Here is a 14,144-nt window from a genome sequence, read left to right as displayed (position 1 = left end):
TCTGAGCCCACAGAAGTCCTCCTGTGCTCACACAAATCACACAACCCTCAGGTGTCTCAGTGGTGCCCAGGCACAAGGATGGGTTGGGGTGAAACCTTCAGCCCTGTGCGTTGTGTGTGTCTTCTCTGAGGTTGTGTGAGTCTCCAGTGATCTTCTGTCCGGGCCAGAAACTTCAGGAATTAAGCACTCCTTTCCCTTCCTTCTGTCCACAACTTCCACTTAGTTGTATTGTTTGGTATTGTCGTTTCGTTATGTTTTAACAGTGAAGCAGCAACATCTTTTGCCACCTGACACCATGCTAATGTACTATTGCTTCTGTTTAAAGGAAAGAGCAGCAGCCAGAACCATCGCCAAGGTCTGTATCACTGCCAACACGCCATCCCCATGCATTCCCTGTAGATTTCTGTGTGTGTGCGTGTGTGTACCATGTCGTGGCACCATCGAGGGAAGCATTCCTAGGTATTACCGTGCTTTTCCTGTGCTGTGCAGTCCAATGTATCTACGTGTGTGCTGGACCTTAAATCATATCTCCCTTCCAGCCTGCCTCGGGCTGGAGCAGCAGGCTAGTGAGGCTGGGGGTGTTCAGAGAGCGGTGGCAGCACAGGCAGAGCTGGCAGGCACTCACGGGGGTGACTGCAGGGCTTTGGTTCACGCTTCTTTGTTTTATTTCGTTGCTGGGGTCGTAGCTGAGTAACTCGGTGTCACACCCAGGGGCAGGTGGCGCTTTGCCCGTGTCTCTGTCACCCTGTGACTGTCTGTGCTGGACAGAGGCGACACGGGGAGCACGAAGCCATCGCCACCTCACCGCGTTAACAACTTCTCCTGAGCTCCTCTGGCTGCAGGGCACGGCGTGGACCGGCTGCTCCGTGGGACACAGGAGGGCTCTCTGGCACGGCACGAGGTGGCATGGCAGAGACACCCTCTGTGCACCCCGTTCCCTGGGGAGGAAGCACCTTCCCTGCTCCATCTTCCCTCCACGCCTCGAGCCCACGGTGCAGAGCGTGCTCTGGATCGTGGCGAGCACCTTCCAAGGGCAGCCGTAAATCTCACTTGTGGTAGAGCTTTTCTCCGTTCACAACTCCCAGGGAAAGCAGCAGGGCTGGTGCTTGGGATACTTTTAGGACACTCTTCATCCACTAAGAAGTATTTAATTCTGGGATTTTTTTGTCCTATATTTTCTAGTTCTTTTTAAAAAAATAATTCTGGAACTGAATCACTTTTTTTTCTTGGCTGATGAGACACAAACTCACTGATGATCAGTGGAGATCATCTGCTCAGCTTTCAGATCTCCCATCTCATTCCTCAAAACACAACTTACAGCCTGAATTTTGTAAACAATGCATACGTTTTTCAGAAGTACAGCTAGAGCCTGGCATTCTGCAGATGTACCTCTCTGCCATGCCTCTTAGCTTATAAGAGGCCAGAAAGTAATTTTTCCTTGGCATAAAAGCCAACCAAAGATATCTGGCTAGATACACTGCTGAAGAAAGGGTGGAAAATTTCATCTTTCCTTCCTTCTCCCTCTCCCCCCCAACCCCTTTCTTTTCCCCTGTCATTCATTTGAGCTTTTCTTTGCAAGCAGAACCTTTGTAGCACTCCATCTACTTTCCTGCCAAATAACCTAAATCTCCAAGATCATGTTTCAACTATCCAGATTTCTTTTTATTTCTTTTATTTTTTATTTTTTGATTAAGGTCTTAAATGTAGCTGGAGTGAAGTCAGCCTCCATCCAGCATTATTAGAGCAGGGAGCATTATTTGGGAACAGCTCTCTGGGAGCAGACCAAGGCTGAAATCTTGTTCACCTGCCTGTGGCATCAGGAGGGTCAGAATTTCATCCCAGGGTCTGGCTGCTCTGCTGTCCTGCCTCATTCAGTGATAAACTTTGGTTGCATCAAAGGGTAAATCCACATTTCTTACAGTGCAATGAGAAGAAATCCCTGTTCAGCCCCATCAGCTCCATAACCAAGGAAATTTGGCATCTGACAGACCCTTATAGGGTTACACCACACATCAACCCTGCAATCTGCTAAGACTAAATAGTCTTATTTCTGATTTTTGAATCTCAATCCTGTCTTACAGGGTTCATATTTATTTTCTTGAAACCTGAAGTTGTGTACAATATTTCTTCATAGAGGTTGCAGGTTTTCCCCTGATCACTTTCTATTTTCTCAACCTTATGTCACAGAAAGAAGTAAAAATAGTCCTTCCCTGTCCTTTTTCAGAGTATTTTTCACTATATATAGATCCTTCATCAGAGTAATTTCCAAGTGCTGTTTCCTGCTCCTGTGGTGCACCTGTCTCTTGTGACACCGATGGGTTTTCTTGCTAAACCCCAGCCCAAGGAGGGCTTAGCTGAGGGTCTGCAGCTGCTGTGCAGAGCTTTGGAGTTTATTTCATATCATTCAGTTCTGCTGCCATGGCAGCACCAAAGCTCCTTCCTTCTTCCTTGTGTGTTAGGACAATAACAAGTCTACCTGTTCCCACTGTCATTTTCCTTCTATCTGATAATATCCCCAGACCTCAGGAAGGAATTTTGTGTTCAGAGGAGCCCAAATTGCCTGTTTTCCCCAATAAAATTTTCTGTGTCTTTTACATTCACATCCCAAATCTTCCACCCACTCGAATTTCCAGCAGCTTCCCAGTGATGCTCAGTGTGTCATCCTGCCCTTAGAAAAGAGAACTCATCCTGTTTCTCTGCCCACCTGACATTTAATCACCCACTTGCTGGTGATGCTTCACTCAGGAAGCTCCTGGGGATGAATGGTCTCTCTCAGCAGACCCCAGCTCCACACTTGCAGTGCTTCAGCTGGAAAAGGATTTTCCACTTTGCATTTCCATCGCTGTAAGGAAACAGTCTTACACCTGGAGGCAGCTGGATCTTCCTCCTGTTTTAGTAATGTGTAGGGAGTGGCTGATTTCCTATCTCCTTCTCTCTGTAACCTATACACCACAAACCCCCTGCAGCAAATGGAACAGAAAGAGCTTTTCCACAATTTTTCACCTTATTTTATTTCAATTTAGAGAAGGCATGCTGGCATGGCACGTGGGATTATGCTGTGCAGGATAAAGTGTCTTGTGAGGTCAGGGAGCATCCCAAGCATTCTGCCAGTGCGCAGGGTGGCTGTTGGGGTCCTGCCCTCTGACCCCAGTGCTGATCTCTGCCCACACAACACTGGGAGAGCTGCTGCCCAGGCTGGGAGGACGTGAGGAGGTGATGGAGTCAGTGTGGCAGAGGCACAGGGTCACCTGGAATTTCTCTTGTGTGGTTCTCTTGGTTCTCTTTTGATTTAGTCTTGGTGTAAAATGGGACAGCTGATCTGAGGGACAGGTTACGTCCTTTCTCTATGGTTTCTGCTTTGTTTTTCCACCATGAGCTTGTCTGCATCCACATCCAAGTGCTGGGAACGCTCTGTGCTGATTTGCCTGGGGGCCAGGAGCCCACCTCTCCCAGAGGTGGAGCTCAGGCTGCGATGAGCAGAAGAGATGCTGGCCTTTTTCTACACGCTATGTACCCCTTCTCCCCTTTTTATTCTCCTCCCTTTAAAAAACAAATGCTTTTCAGAGCCTCCTGGTGCCCATCATTTGGGTGTTGTGTCCACCCTGCCCCTGCCCCTCCCCAGGCTGGCTGGGCTGCCCTGGGACCCATCCCACCTCCAGGACAACACTGCTGCCACGCAGGCTCCAAATGCAAATCCACTCTCCCTCATAGCCCAGGAAAGGGGGCCTGCTCTCTGCTAGGGCTTTTCTCACCCCTCCTGCTGCAGAAAGCCAGTAGATCAGAGTGGTAATGGGGGGTGGTTACTCTTCTGTTTATCAGGCTGAAAATTAGCTGTGGCATCTCATTTCTGTTTGTTTTGCTTTGATTGTAATGTCAAAAAGACAGCACATGGCTCGCCAGGGCTATGGAGGCTCCTGTATGAAATGTGGGCTTCAGATGCTCTTTAACAGATGGCTTGAGAAACATCTGAAGGCATCCACAACCACATTTCTTCCTCTTGCATTTTCCAAAGTACAATTGGGTGAAAAGCTAAAAACTAATGAACCAAACGAACATAATAACAGATTAATATCAGAGAAAAAGAAACAGAAGGATTCCAGGGAAGTGGGAAGCTAAAACTCAGATTACTTTGTCCAGCATGAGTTCAGCGCTGTAGGTAATGAGAGGAACCTCTTTGGAAGGTTGTTCTCAGCTGTGGCTTGTCCTTGACCCCAGTGAGCTCAGCAGGACCTTGGCTGTGCACTGGGTGAATGCTGGGCTGGGTCCCTTGTACCGTGTGTGTATATCTGTGTGTTAATCTCTCAGTGTGTGTATATGTCTGTCTGAGATACACACAACCCCAAGATCTCTCTTCAGGGGTGTGATTAAGGCTTCTGTACGCACTGGAGGATGCCTTTGGTTGACTCAGTGGGCCCCTGCTCATCCAGCCAAGGATGTCCGAGGTGTCCCGAACCTCTGCTGCCCGTCAATCCAGGCTCAATCATAGAAACCCCATGGGCCACATGAGCCTGGGCTGCTGTTTGGCCTTCTAACCAATTTAACTGGTGTCAGAGACTCATGCTGGGACTGACAGTAATCTGGAAATAATCAGTTGCCTTTAGGGGAGCGGATTATTTGCACAGAAGGAACTGCATCTTTCTGGAGGGACTGCAGAGGAGACTGAGAGGAGAGAAACCCACGCATCTCCCTGAGGCTCTGCATGCTCAATATCCCACTCCCACGCCAGCTCCAGGACAGCCCTGGTAGCACCACCAGCCCCTGGGGCTACCTGGGGATGCAGGGTCCCGTTGTGGACGCCTGAGGAGTCCCCAGGATGCCGAGGGTGGTGTCGGCTGAGCTTGCATGGGATGCTGTGCCCGTGAGCTCCTCTGATTACCCAACTCAAGTGTAAAATAAGAGTGGGATTTGATGCCCTTCAGCCTTTCCAATCTGCCCATGAATCTGGCAAGAGCTGCGTGCTGGTGGTTGGTGGCCTGGTGGGGTGATGGGGCCACGTCATTCCCCTTCCACAGGTAGAGGGCTGCTCCATGGCGTGGAGGACCCTGGTCCTGGTGGGGATCTCCTGGCAGGGCAGTGCCTGAGCAGCCGTTTGGGATGGAGCTGTGGTGGTGCCTCCTCAAAGTGAGCAACTCCCCAGAAGTGGTAGGGCCTGTCTGAAAATCTTTACAAAATCCAGATGTGTGAACACAGATGTTCAATTCCCTTCCCATAAAGGGACTGCACCACACCCTGTTTTTATCTATTTTTGGTTTTTTTTAATGCCAGGCTTAATATAATTGTATTTCCCATATGAAAAGTGCAAATAATTCACATATTAACTAACTCTCTTTGTGAGTGTTTTTGTTTGGTTTTTTGGGAAAAAAAATAATTTTGAGCTTTTTGGATAGTATTTGACAAAATAAGTTACAGCTTTCGCTTTCCATGGTCTACACAATTTGAAAAAACCTATGTTTTTTTATATATTTAGAAGAAGAACAGAGTATTTTTTTTGTTTCTAAATCATATGAAAAATCTTCTTGCAGTTAATTGTAGATAAACTGACGCCACCAACTCAATGAGCAGAATGCCTCATGTCTAATAATTAAATTTACTGACCACAGTAAAACAAATTTCAGAAACCCTCTTGATTTTTGATTGACTTTTTTTTTTTTCCTCACTGAACACTCAAGCAGAACAATCCTGTCATGAACCCGGCCCTCAAAACACCTGTCTTTTAAACCTAGAGTCAGTAATCAAAAGTTTCCTGTCTGGCATTTGCTTCCAGGTCTAATTTTTACTCTCCCCTCATTTCCAGTAAGAGCAAACCGTGCAGAGAGTCACTATGCGGATGCTGCTCAGGAAACTCTAGGTACCACGGGAAATGCGTCGCACGAAACTAATCAAAAGCTGCACGGCTCATTCTCCCTCTACCCTGCTACCACCCGTTCTGATCACTTCTCTGCTTAATAGAGGTACTAGATGAGTAAAAAAAGAGGTGGAAGAACCTCCCCAGTGCCCGCCCCGAAATTAGAGCCTTCCCTGGCTGCCAGTTGTGCAGAGCACACGAAGCAAAGGGATGAGGATGGGGAATTTGGGCTGGGCCAAGCCAAAGCCAGTGTTTGCTCAGCAAGGGAGGAGGCCAGGAAATGAAGTTTAACAAATAATGGAAAACTTTAAAAAAAAAAAAAAAAGAAAAAAAAGAGAAAGAAAAATGAAAAATTTTAATTTTTTTAAAAAGACCTTGTCCTCCCTTTCACTCCATCTCTCCTCAATGTCCAGGGAATCCTTGCAAATTGACTTGCACTGTACAGCAATGTCCAGTTAGTAGCATGAGAAATACCAGCTTCCTGCCTCTGCTCAGTCACCATTCCTTTGGCTCTCTGACCATGACAAATTGACCTTTCCTAGCCTGGTGGCCTTTGGAAGCCACAGCTTGCCTATCTAGCACCTCTACTACGCAGCTAGAGAAGGACTAATCTCAGCCTGTCCCACCAGACATAGGGGACACGGGCTCCCCTGAGCGTTGACATTGGCCTTGTGAATGGTTCTGTTTCTAGACCCTGAGGGGGACAGACAGCTTTAGCTCAGGGCTTTGTACCAGCAGGGTTTGCATCTTTTTCATCCAGCTGACAACTGCTAGGTGTTTTCAGGGACTTCCCAAGGAGCATCCCTTAGTGCACCCATGGCCATATACACAGACACATAGATCTTATCTTGTGCCTAAATACTTCCACACCTGCACTGGAAGAGTCTCTGCCCCCACCCCTGCTCCTCAGCAGCAAACATGCACCTTCTTGATCTCCCACTGCCCAGAGTTTGCATGCTGTGAATGCTGGCAGGGGACCCCCCGAGCTCCTCGCCCCGCAGCCAGGCAGGTGGACAGCCCAGGAGTGGCAGGGCACTGAGTGATGCCGCATGTTTGTGAACTCGGATTTTTGTGCATGCTCTTTTTTGGAGTCCGTTTTAATTCTCAAAATCACCAGTCTCTGTATCCCTCAGAAAGCCAACAAACTACAGCTTTGAAAGTATAAAACTGCAGCTCTAACAGTATATGTATCTCTGATTTTCTTCATTAATTGTTTCAACCTGTATCTTTTCTTTTCTTGCTATTTTTTGACCTGCTGGCTCTTTTTATTCTCTGTCAGTCTAGAGGGTAGACTCACATGCCTGAGGTTTGCGTGTACCAGGTGCTCAGAAGTAGAGTGGTAAATCCCATCTCTGAATGGGTAACAAAGAGGAATGGTGCATGATCTAGGGTTCATGAAAAGCAGTTTCTCCACAGTAGGAAATCCTTTACATCTGGATAAATAGCCTGAACCTCTGAGTCAGCCTCCTGCTACATATTTGGTGGTGCTGTGGCCTTCCTTGAAGGTTAGCCTTGAAAAGTGTGGGTAAATATTGGGTGATCATCAGTTGCACAGGCAGCATTTCAAGACAAATGGCAAAGATTTGGTCAATAGTCTAGCTGGAAAAAATGATCCTGACTTCTGTGGTGTTCCCATTTGCCAGGTGAGGCTGTTTTATGTGTGGAGGTGTAGTGTGAGCAGGGACTCCTCCCCAGAGAAAGCCTCCTCTCAGTTGCTTAACACTGAGGTTGTTTTTGGCAGAGATGAAAATGAGCAGTGCTATTCGTAATCTGTCCTCTCATCTGTTCATGTCTAGTTCTGTTTTCTGGAAAATCAGCCACTCTGATCTCAGTGTCTTCCTTGCATGTCTTCCCAGGCATGGATTTTTAATTGCCAAAGCCAGTGTAATTTTTTTCTGTTTTCTACTGAATTCTGTCCCACTGTCGTCCTCATTTCATCTCCCCTGTCTTGAGTTCTGCAAGGGAAAGGGAGGATGAAACAAAGTGTTACTTCAATATCTTCTTAATCTATTGGAGAGTCTGAAAAGGAGGGTAGCAGACTGTTTTTCTTCCAGTCAAAAAGGACCCTTGAACCTTTGGGGTTCAACAAGAGCATCTTTGTAACCTGCATCTATCCTGAATGTAGTGTTATGCACCCTGTGCTTTAGCAAAACCGTGGGTTAACTGTGAAGTGATGTAAAAATAATTCAGATGTCTTGTTTCTCTGGACCCTTGGGTGTCTGCCAACAATCCCCACCGCACAAACTCTTGGGGCAGATGCCAGCACTTTGATGCAGCTCAGGCTGAGTGCTAAAAGCCTTCATCTAGGATGCACATAACGAAATAACAGCACACCATGAGGCAATCATGGAAAACTCAATGTAGGTAAATTAATAGGAAACTCCTTAGAAGCTGTGGTTTCTTAATGTACTAAACCAGTGATCTTTAGTCAATAAATGCAATATCACATTCATTTTTAGACAGTAATGTAACTACACCAAGCCAGATTATCAGCTCCATTGTATTCTGCTTGTAAGAGACTTTCCCGGCACACTCAGAGGTGAGGGCACCTCACAGTGGGATGGGGGCACAAGGGCAGTGAAGGAAAGGTATTTGCAGAGCCCTTGAGTGGCCTGTGGCTCTGGGTTTGAGAGGCTGGTTTGGGAATGATCAGCCAGCTCAGAGGTGCAACCCTTTGCTCTGCTCCCGAAATGCAAAGAGCTGGGAGAAGATGCAGGATGCGGCTGATGTGGTGTCTGACAGCACTCAACATCAGTCTGGGAGGAGAGGGCTGGGAATTAGGATGAGATGGGTGATTGTAACAGGATGCTGCAGGACAGCAAAGGTTACAGACATGAGTCTGGCTCTGGTGTCCCTTCACTCATCCGGGGCCCTGTGCTTTCCCGTGCCTGTGTGGTGGCTGCAGGGATGGTGCAACTCCAGTCTTTGCCATCACAGCCTCGGTGGCTCCCAGCCAAGTCTAGCACCGTGGTTGTGGATGAGGAAAAGGAGAGGGATTACTCACCATGACACAATCACTGGCTGATGTTTTGTTTCCCTTACGCCCAGGTTTCTCTGCTTCTAGAAACTGCTTTCTCTAAGCTGAATTCACCTTTTAGCAATGTTTTTTCTGGAATTGCTGGAGGCAAATCAGGCTTGAGCTGGGCCCTCTCTTGGTTTCTGTTTTAGTCACACCAAATTTTGCATACACTGTTTTATTTTCCTTTCTTCATGTCCCCAGTAATTGGTTTCTGCCTCTTACCCACACCAGCAAGCAGACTGGAGTCCAGTGATAATCACAAAGGCCATCATTCACTCCTGGCACTCCTGCCTGGTTTGAATGAGTTGTTCTCATATGCCACATGCTCAGCACAAATTCTTGATTTTAGAAAAGCCCCCTCAATTACTGACAGGAGACAACCTTTTTCTCCTGGCCACAGCTTCTCAGAAGAATGAGCACTGATACTGGTTGAGTTTGGATGCAGAAATGGATCTGAGTCTGTGCTAATCCAACTCACCCTGGCTAGCTGAGAAGAAAATGAAGTAATGGCTCAAGTATAGTTTAAAATCAATGAGAAGACCTTACAACTGATACTTTCTATTGATCTAAAATTACTGCTAATGTAATGAGTCCACATTTTTTTTTAAAGTGCTGATTTAATACTATAGAGAACTGGAATGAACCCCAAACCAGAGCATTTCAAACAGGAGCTTAAACCCCTGGCATCCTAAGGAGGCTGATGGCAGCTCATTTTGAAGGTCAGTACTTGTGCATTTCTCTGCTGAGTGCTGGGCAGCTGGACTTAAACAAAATGCAAAGCCCACTAAAGCCATGAACATCATCCAGTTTCTCCAGCATGGACTCTCATTTTTTGACTGGCAACAGAGAAAAATTAGCTCATTTTCTATGTTAAATTCAAGTCAAAACCTGATTTTTTATAAAACTTTCCCACAGTCAGCCTGGAAAGGTAATTTTTGCTGTCAAATCTGCGTTCATAGGTGCCACTTGGAGTGGTTATGAGGACCTAGAATTAAACCACACCCTGTAAGGCTGTTGTGGCTTCCCCCAATCTCTGCCTCTGGTTGCAAAGCCACAGTTCCCTTTCCCTTCCTTCCCCTGGCACGAGCAGAGCTCCTGCCCTGTGCTCGTGCCACTGTCACGACTGTGAGCGTCCATCTGTCCCTGCTGTCCTTGCCTTCATGTCACCAACACTCCCCACTCAACTGAGGCTCATTTACCATCCTGGAGTGACATCCAAACACCTCTCTGAGACACTCTGCGTCCTTCTGCATGACTTTCTGGTTGAGTGAGAACATGATCTTGGATTAGCTGACAACATATATTCCTATGTATGTCTGTATTCCTTTGGGATTTCTTTTCCTACCAGCTCCTGCAGACCCCAACAGCATCCTCCTCTGCAGGGATTGTACTTGCATGTGATTCCAGGTGTCATTTCTAATGAGGGAATTGCATGGCAGAAGAAAAATTCAATTGTCCATGGTGTCTCATGTCGTCTGTGTTAAAACAAGGAACTTACATCAAGTGTTGGGTTTTTTTCCTCAGTGAACACTTGGGAACAAAACCCACCCAGATCCCAATTGTTCATCAGATTTCTATGAGATTTTTTAATGTGTTTCTCCTCATGCTCTCAGGCTTGAAACTCTTTGCTCGTATCCCTCACCAAGTGCAACCCTTCCTTTTTTGCTTTTTGTGATTCCTGCAAACATTTGTAGCACATTTGTTGTGGGAATGGAAAAGAGGCTCCAAGGAAAAGACCCTGCCACACTCAGTGGAAGGCAACTGGTTTTATGCTGGGATTGGTGATGGGAGAAACTCAGCAGAGGACAGGGCACAAAGAGATCACTTTGAATCCTGAATATTGCTGTGTTGCTAAAGCAGTTTTATTGAACTTACTTTTTAAAGAGGTAATTCAAAGTAACAGTACTACTGAAACACAGTGGATTCAAGAAATGTTACTCTGTCAAATCAACAAAAATAAAGAAAAAATATCCAGTTGGCCTATTTAGAATCAAATGATGAAATTTCAATCTGGTTTCTAATCCAAGAAACTCAGAGTGAGAATTTCATTTAAACCTTTGGCTCATTATGTACAATGGTTTTGTTAGTATTAGTAATGAAGGCTTACTTCCAAAAAGGTGTTTAGGCATGTGGTTGTTCCCAGATACCTGTGTGGATTTGTACCTCTGACCTGGATTTCAGCTCTGCTGATCCCATGTCTTTCAGACAGCCCCTGCAGGCGGGCACCACACTGGAAATTCAATCCCCAGCACTTACCTGAATTAAAATTCATCTTTAATTGGAATAGTTCTGCCTTTTTTAGTTTGGTCATGAGCAAATTTTATTTTCTCTCCAATCCATCTTTCAGTGTGAAATTGCTGCTGAGCTTGTGGCCACAGCCAACCCTTCCCTGCAGCCCAGGGGATGCCCTCCCCACACTACTCTGTAAAACGCTGCCTAAGCACCTTTCTCTCCCTGTAAATGTTTGTTGTCTCGCAATGTAAAGTGACTTTGTAAAAATAGCACCTTCTTACTCGACAAATCTGCTCCCTGAGCGTCCTCGAGTCACATCTTCTTCCTTCGCTGGCTGGAGCTGTTGTCTGCTCCTGTCAGCAGGGAACAGCCGGCGGCTGGGAAAAGGGAGCAGCGTTTTGCTTTGCTTCAAAACCAGCAGCCAAGTTCTGATTGAAGAACCTCGTGCCAGTTTTGAAGGCAAAGAAGGGCTGTGTGGCTCTGACTTTTAAGTTGGTGCTGCTGAAAGACACGCCGAAAAAAAAAAAAGCAAAAAAAAAAGCAGGTCTTTGGTTGGTGATGTGGAAGTTAAAATTTCTGAAATGTTCTTCCCGCAAATTGCGGCAGAGAGTTGGCAGCAGAATGAATGATAAGTGGCTGCTGCAATGGTACAGAGTGTTGGGAATTAAATCCCTGTCTTCACTCAGTTTTGATATATCTATATATAAAATATTGGCTATTTGTGCAAGTATCTTGCATTGGTTGTCCAACCTCTAATCACTGGAGTTTAATCATCGATTGCTATTAAGAAAATATGAAATGGTCCAAAACTATTTGCAGTCTGCTTTCCCCAGTGCTGTCTCTATAAAGTTTGTGGTTTCATAAAGATTCACAAAATCTCAAATTTTCACATGAAAATTCAGCATCTTAATTTGGGTGAAAGGCTTTAAATGCAAATTGCAAAATTTGGAAACTAATTAGAGTTGGGTGGTCACTATTTCCCAGTGAGATCATTTCTGTTTCTGGAGAGACCTTATTTTCCAACCATAATTGCAAGGAGTCCAGTAGGAAAAAAGGCATTAAAGTGCCATATTCTGGAGTTTTAAAATTTTACTTTCCATGTTTATGACACCCATAGCAGACTTCCAGGGAGATGGCAGATAGCTTTGAGATGGGATTTTTATAGGATACAAAGGAGTTGCACAGTGTTTGTATTTATGTGTTTCAGTATGTAACTAGATAAAGAGAACCTCTTTGGAATGTACAAAGAGGGCAGATCATGCTTGAAGAGGGAGGAAATACAGGAGCTGAAGAAAGGGAAAGGACAGATCTGAGCACCAGAAGTGAAGTATTTGAACAGAAGTTTTAAGATGATGGTTTGGGGTTTTTTTAATTGGTATTTTCTTATTAGCCATAGTGTTTTGGAAGGCAGTTGTGAAAGAAAAGCTTCCTAACTCGTGATCGGAGTCGATCAGTGATTTAAGGAATCATAACCTCATTGTTAATGTCATTCTGTCCCGCCAGCCCTGGCATCCCATGAGGGGCTTCTGTTTAAGTCCTCATTATTTTCTCTCTCTTATGAACCATTCCCATTTCACTCATGATGACGGAAACATTTCTACAATGCTTTCTTTGAAACAAAAATAAAAAATATATATTGGAAAGAGAAAAAAAAAAAAAAAAGAAAAGCCAACAGCAAAGCTACATGTCACTGCTGCTTGGAAGTGCTCTTGGTTTCTAATGGCTGGTGGGGAAGGACTGCGTGGTTTCCAGAATGACTCCTCCTGCTGTCTCCTTTTTGTCTTTGTTTCAACGTGTTTCTCTGAACAGTCAGAAGGTCAGTTTGAAAGATCGTGTCTTCTCCAGTCCCCGCGGTGCTGGCACCAAAGGGAAAGGCTCTCCACAGGCTCAGGGCATCAGGAGGTCCCCCAGCGCTGACCAGAGCATCGAGGACAGCCCGAGCAAAGTGCCCAAGAGCTGGAGCTTCGGAGACCGCAGCCGAGCCCGGCAAGCCTTCCGCATCAAGGGAGCGGCGTCGCGGCAGAACTCGGAAGGTGAGGGCTTGGGGTGTCCTGCTGGACCCCAAATTCCCAGCTGGACCCAACATCCTCTCCCTCCCCACCTAAGAAGGGCAGAGCTGCAAGTCAAGGTGTTGGGACTCCTTCCCCTCCCAGTCTTTTAGCCTGATCAAGTTGAAGATGTCCCTGCCCATTGCAGAGGTTGGGCTAGAGAGCCTTTAAAAGGTCCCTTCCAACCCAAACTTGTCAATAATGATTGGAAGAAGCAAGAAAATCCCTTCTGATAACCGTGATAATGTTTATATTTCTGTATATCAGGATGAGGAAAGGAGGAACAGTCAGGCATTGAGACAAGAGGAAAATACCTCAAGGTGTGCTAGGGAAAGTTAAGTTGGATAATAGGAAAAATTTCTTCACTGAGAGGGTGTTCAAGCCCTGGAACAGGCTGCACAGGGCAGTGGTGGTGTCACCTTCTTGGAGGGATTTAAAACACATCTGGGACATGGTTTAGTGCTGGGGGAATGGTTGGACTCAATGATCTTAGAGGGCTTTTCTGACCCAAATGACATTGGGATTCACTGATACAGGGATGGGTAAGAGCTGCAGTTGGCACTGCTGAATGTCACCTAAGCACATCCTGGGAAGTGCTCTCATCTGGATGCTCAGCAAAGGCTCCTCCACTGCTTCCCCTGGGATTGCTGTTTGTGATCTGCCTCATCTTCCCTTGTGCAGCACTGGCACAGGAAACAGTAACGTGTTGTGTTTCTCCTTCCCTGTCCCAAACCCAGAAGCAAGCCTCCCTGGAGAAGACATTCCTGATGAGAACAAAAGCTGCAACTGCGAGTTTGTGACAGAAGATTTGACACCAGGGCTGAAAGTCAGCATCAGGGCAGTGTGGTAAGAAAGGGAGAGGGGGGAGTCAGCCCAGAAGAATAAATTATAGAGAAAAATGAGAAGTGTAAAGCCCAAGAAGTGCTGGCAAATGCTGACATGTGTGTGCTGCAGGCTGTTTTTCCCCTGGGTGGCCTGCCCTGCTTTACAGACAATTTTG

General features: G+C 46.1%; 1 protein-coding gene across 11 annotated transcripts in view; it reads left to right on the top strand.

Moving 5' to 3' along the window:
* Positions 1-14,144, top strand: part of KCNQ2 (potassium voltage-gated channel subfamily Q member 2) — a 75,329-nt gene that overhangs the window by 40,733 nt on the left and 20,452 nt on the right. For 3 of the 11 annotated variants that reach the window (XM_086852603.1, XM_086852599.1, XM_086852605.1), the window contains 3 exons: positions 326-355; positions 12,906-13,129; positions 13,882-13,990. In XM_086852603.1, the coding sequence (XP_086708729.1) occupies positions 326-355; positions 12,906-13,129; positions 13,882-13,990 (363 nt within the window). Of the gene's footprint in view, positions 1-325; positions 356-5,794; positions 5,849-12,905; positions 13,130-13,881; positions 13,991-14,144 lie in introns of all 11 variants that reach the window. The other 8 variants (XM_086852597.1, XM_086852594.1, XM_086852604.1 and 5 more) reach the window with 6 other exon arrangements.

This window comes from Cyanistes caeruleus, chromosome 16 (assembly GCF_971803275.1).
Source record: "Cyanistes caeruleus chromosome 16, bCyaCae1.hap1.1, whole genome shotgun sequence".
NCBI classification, from domain to species: Eukaryota; Metazoa; Chordata; class Aves; order Passeriformes; family Paridae; genus Cyanistes; species Cyanistes caeruleus.
This window is presented reverse-complemented; position numbering and strand designations above follow the sequence as displayed.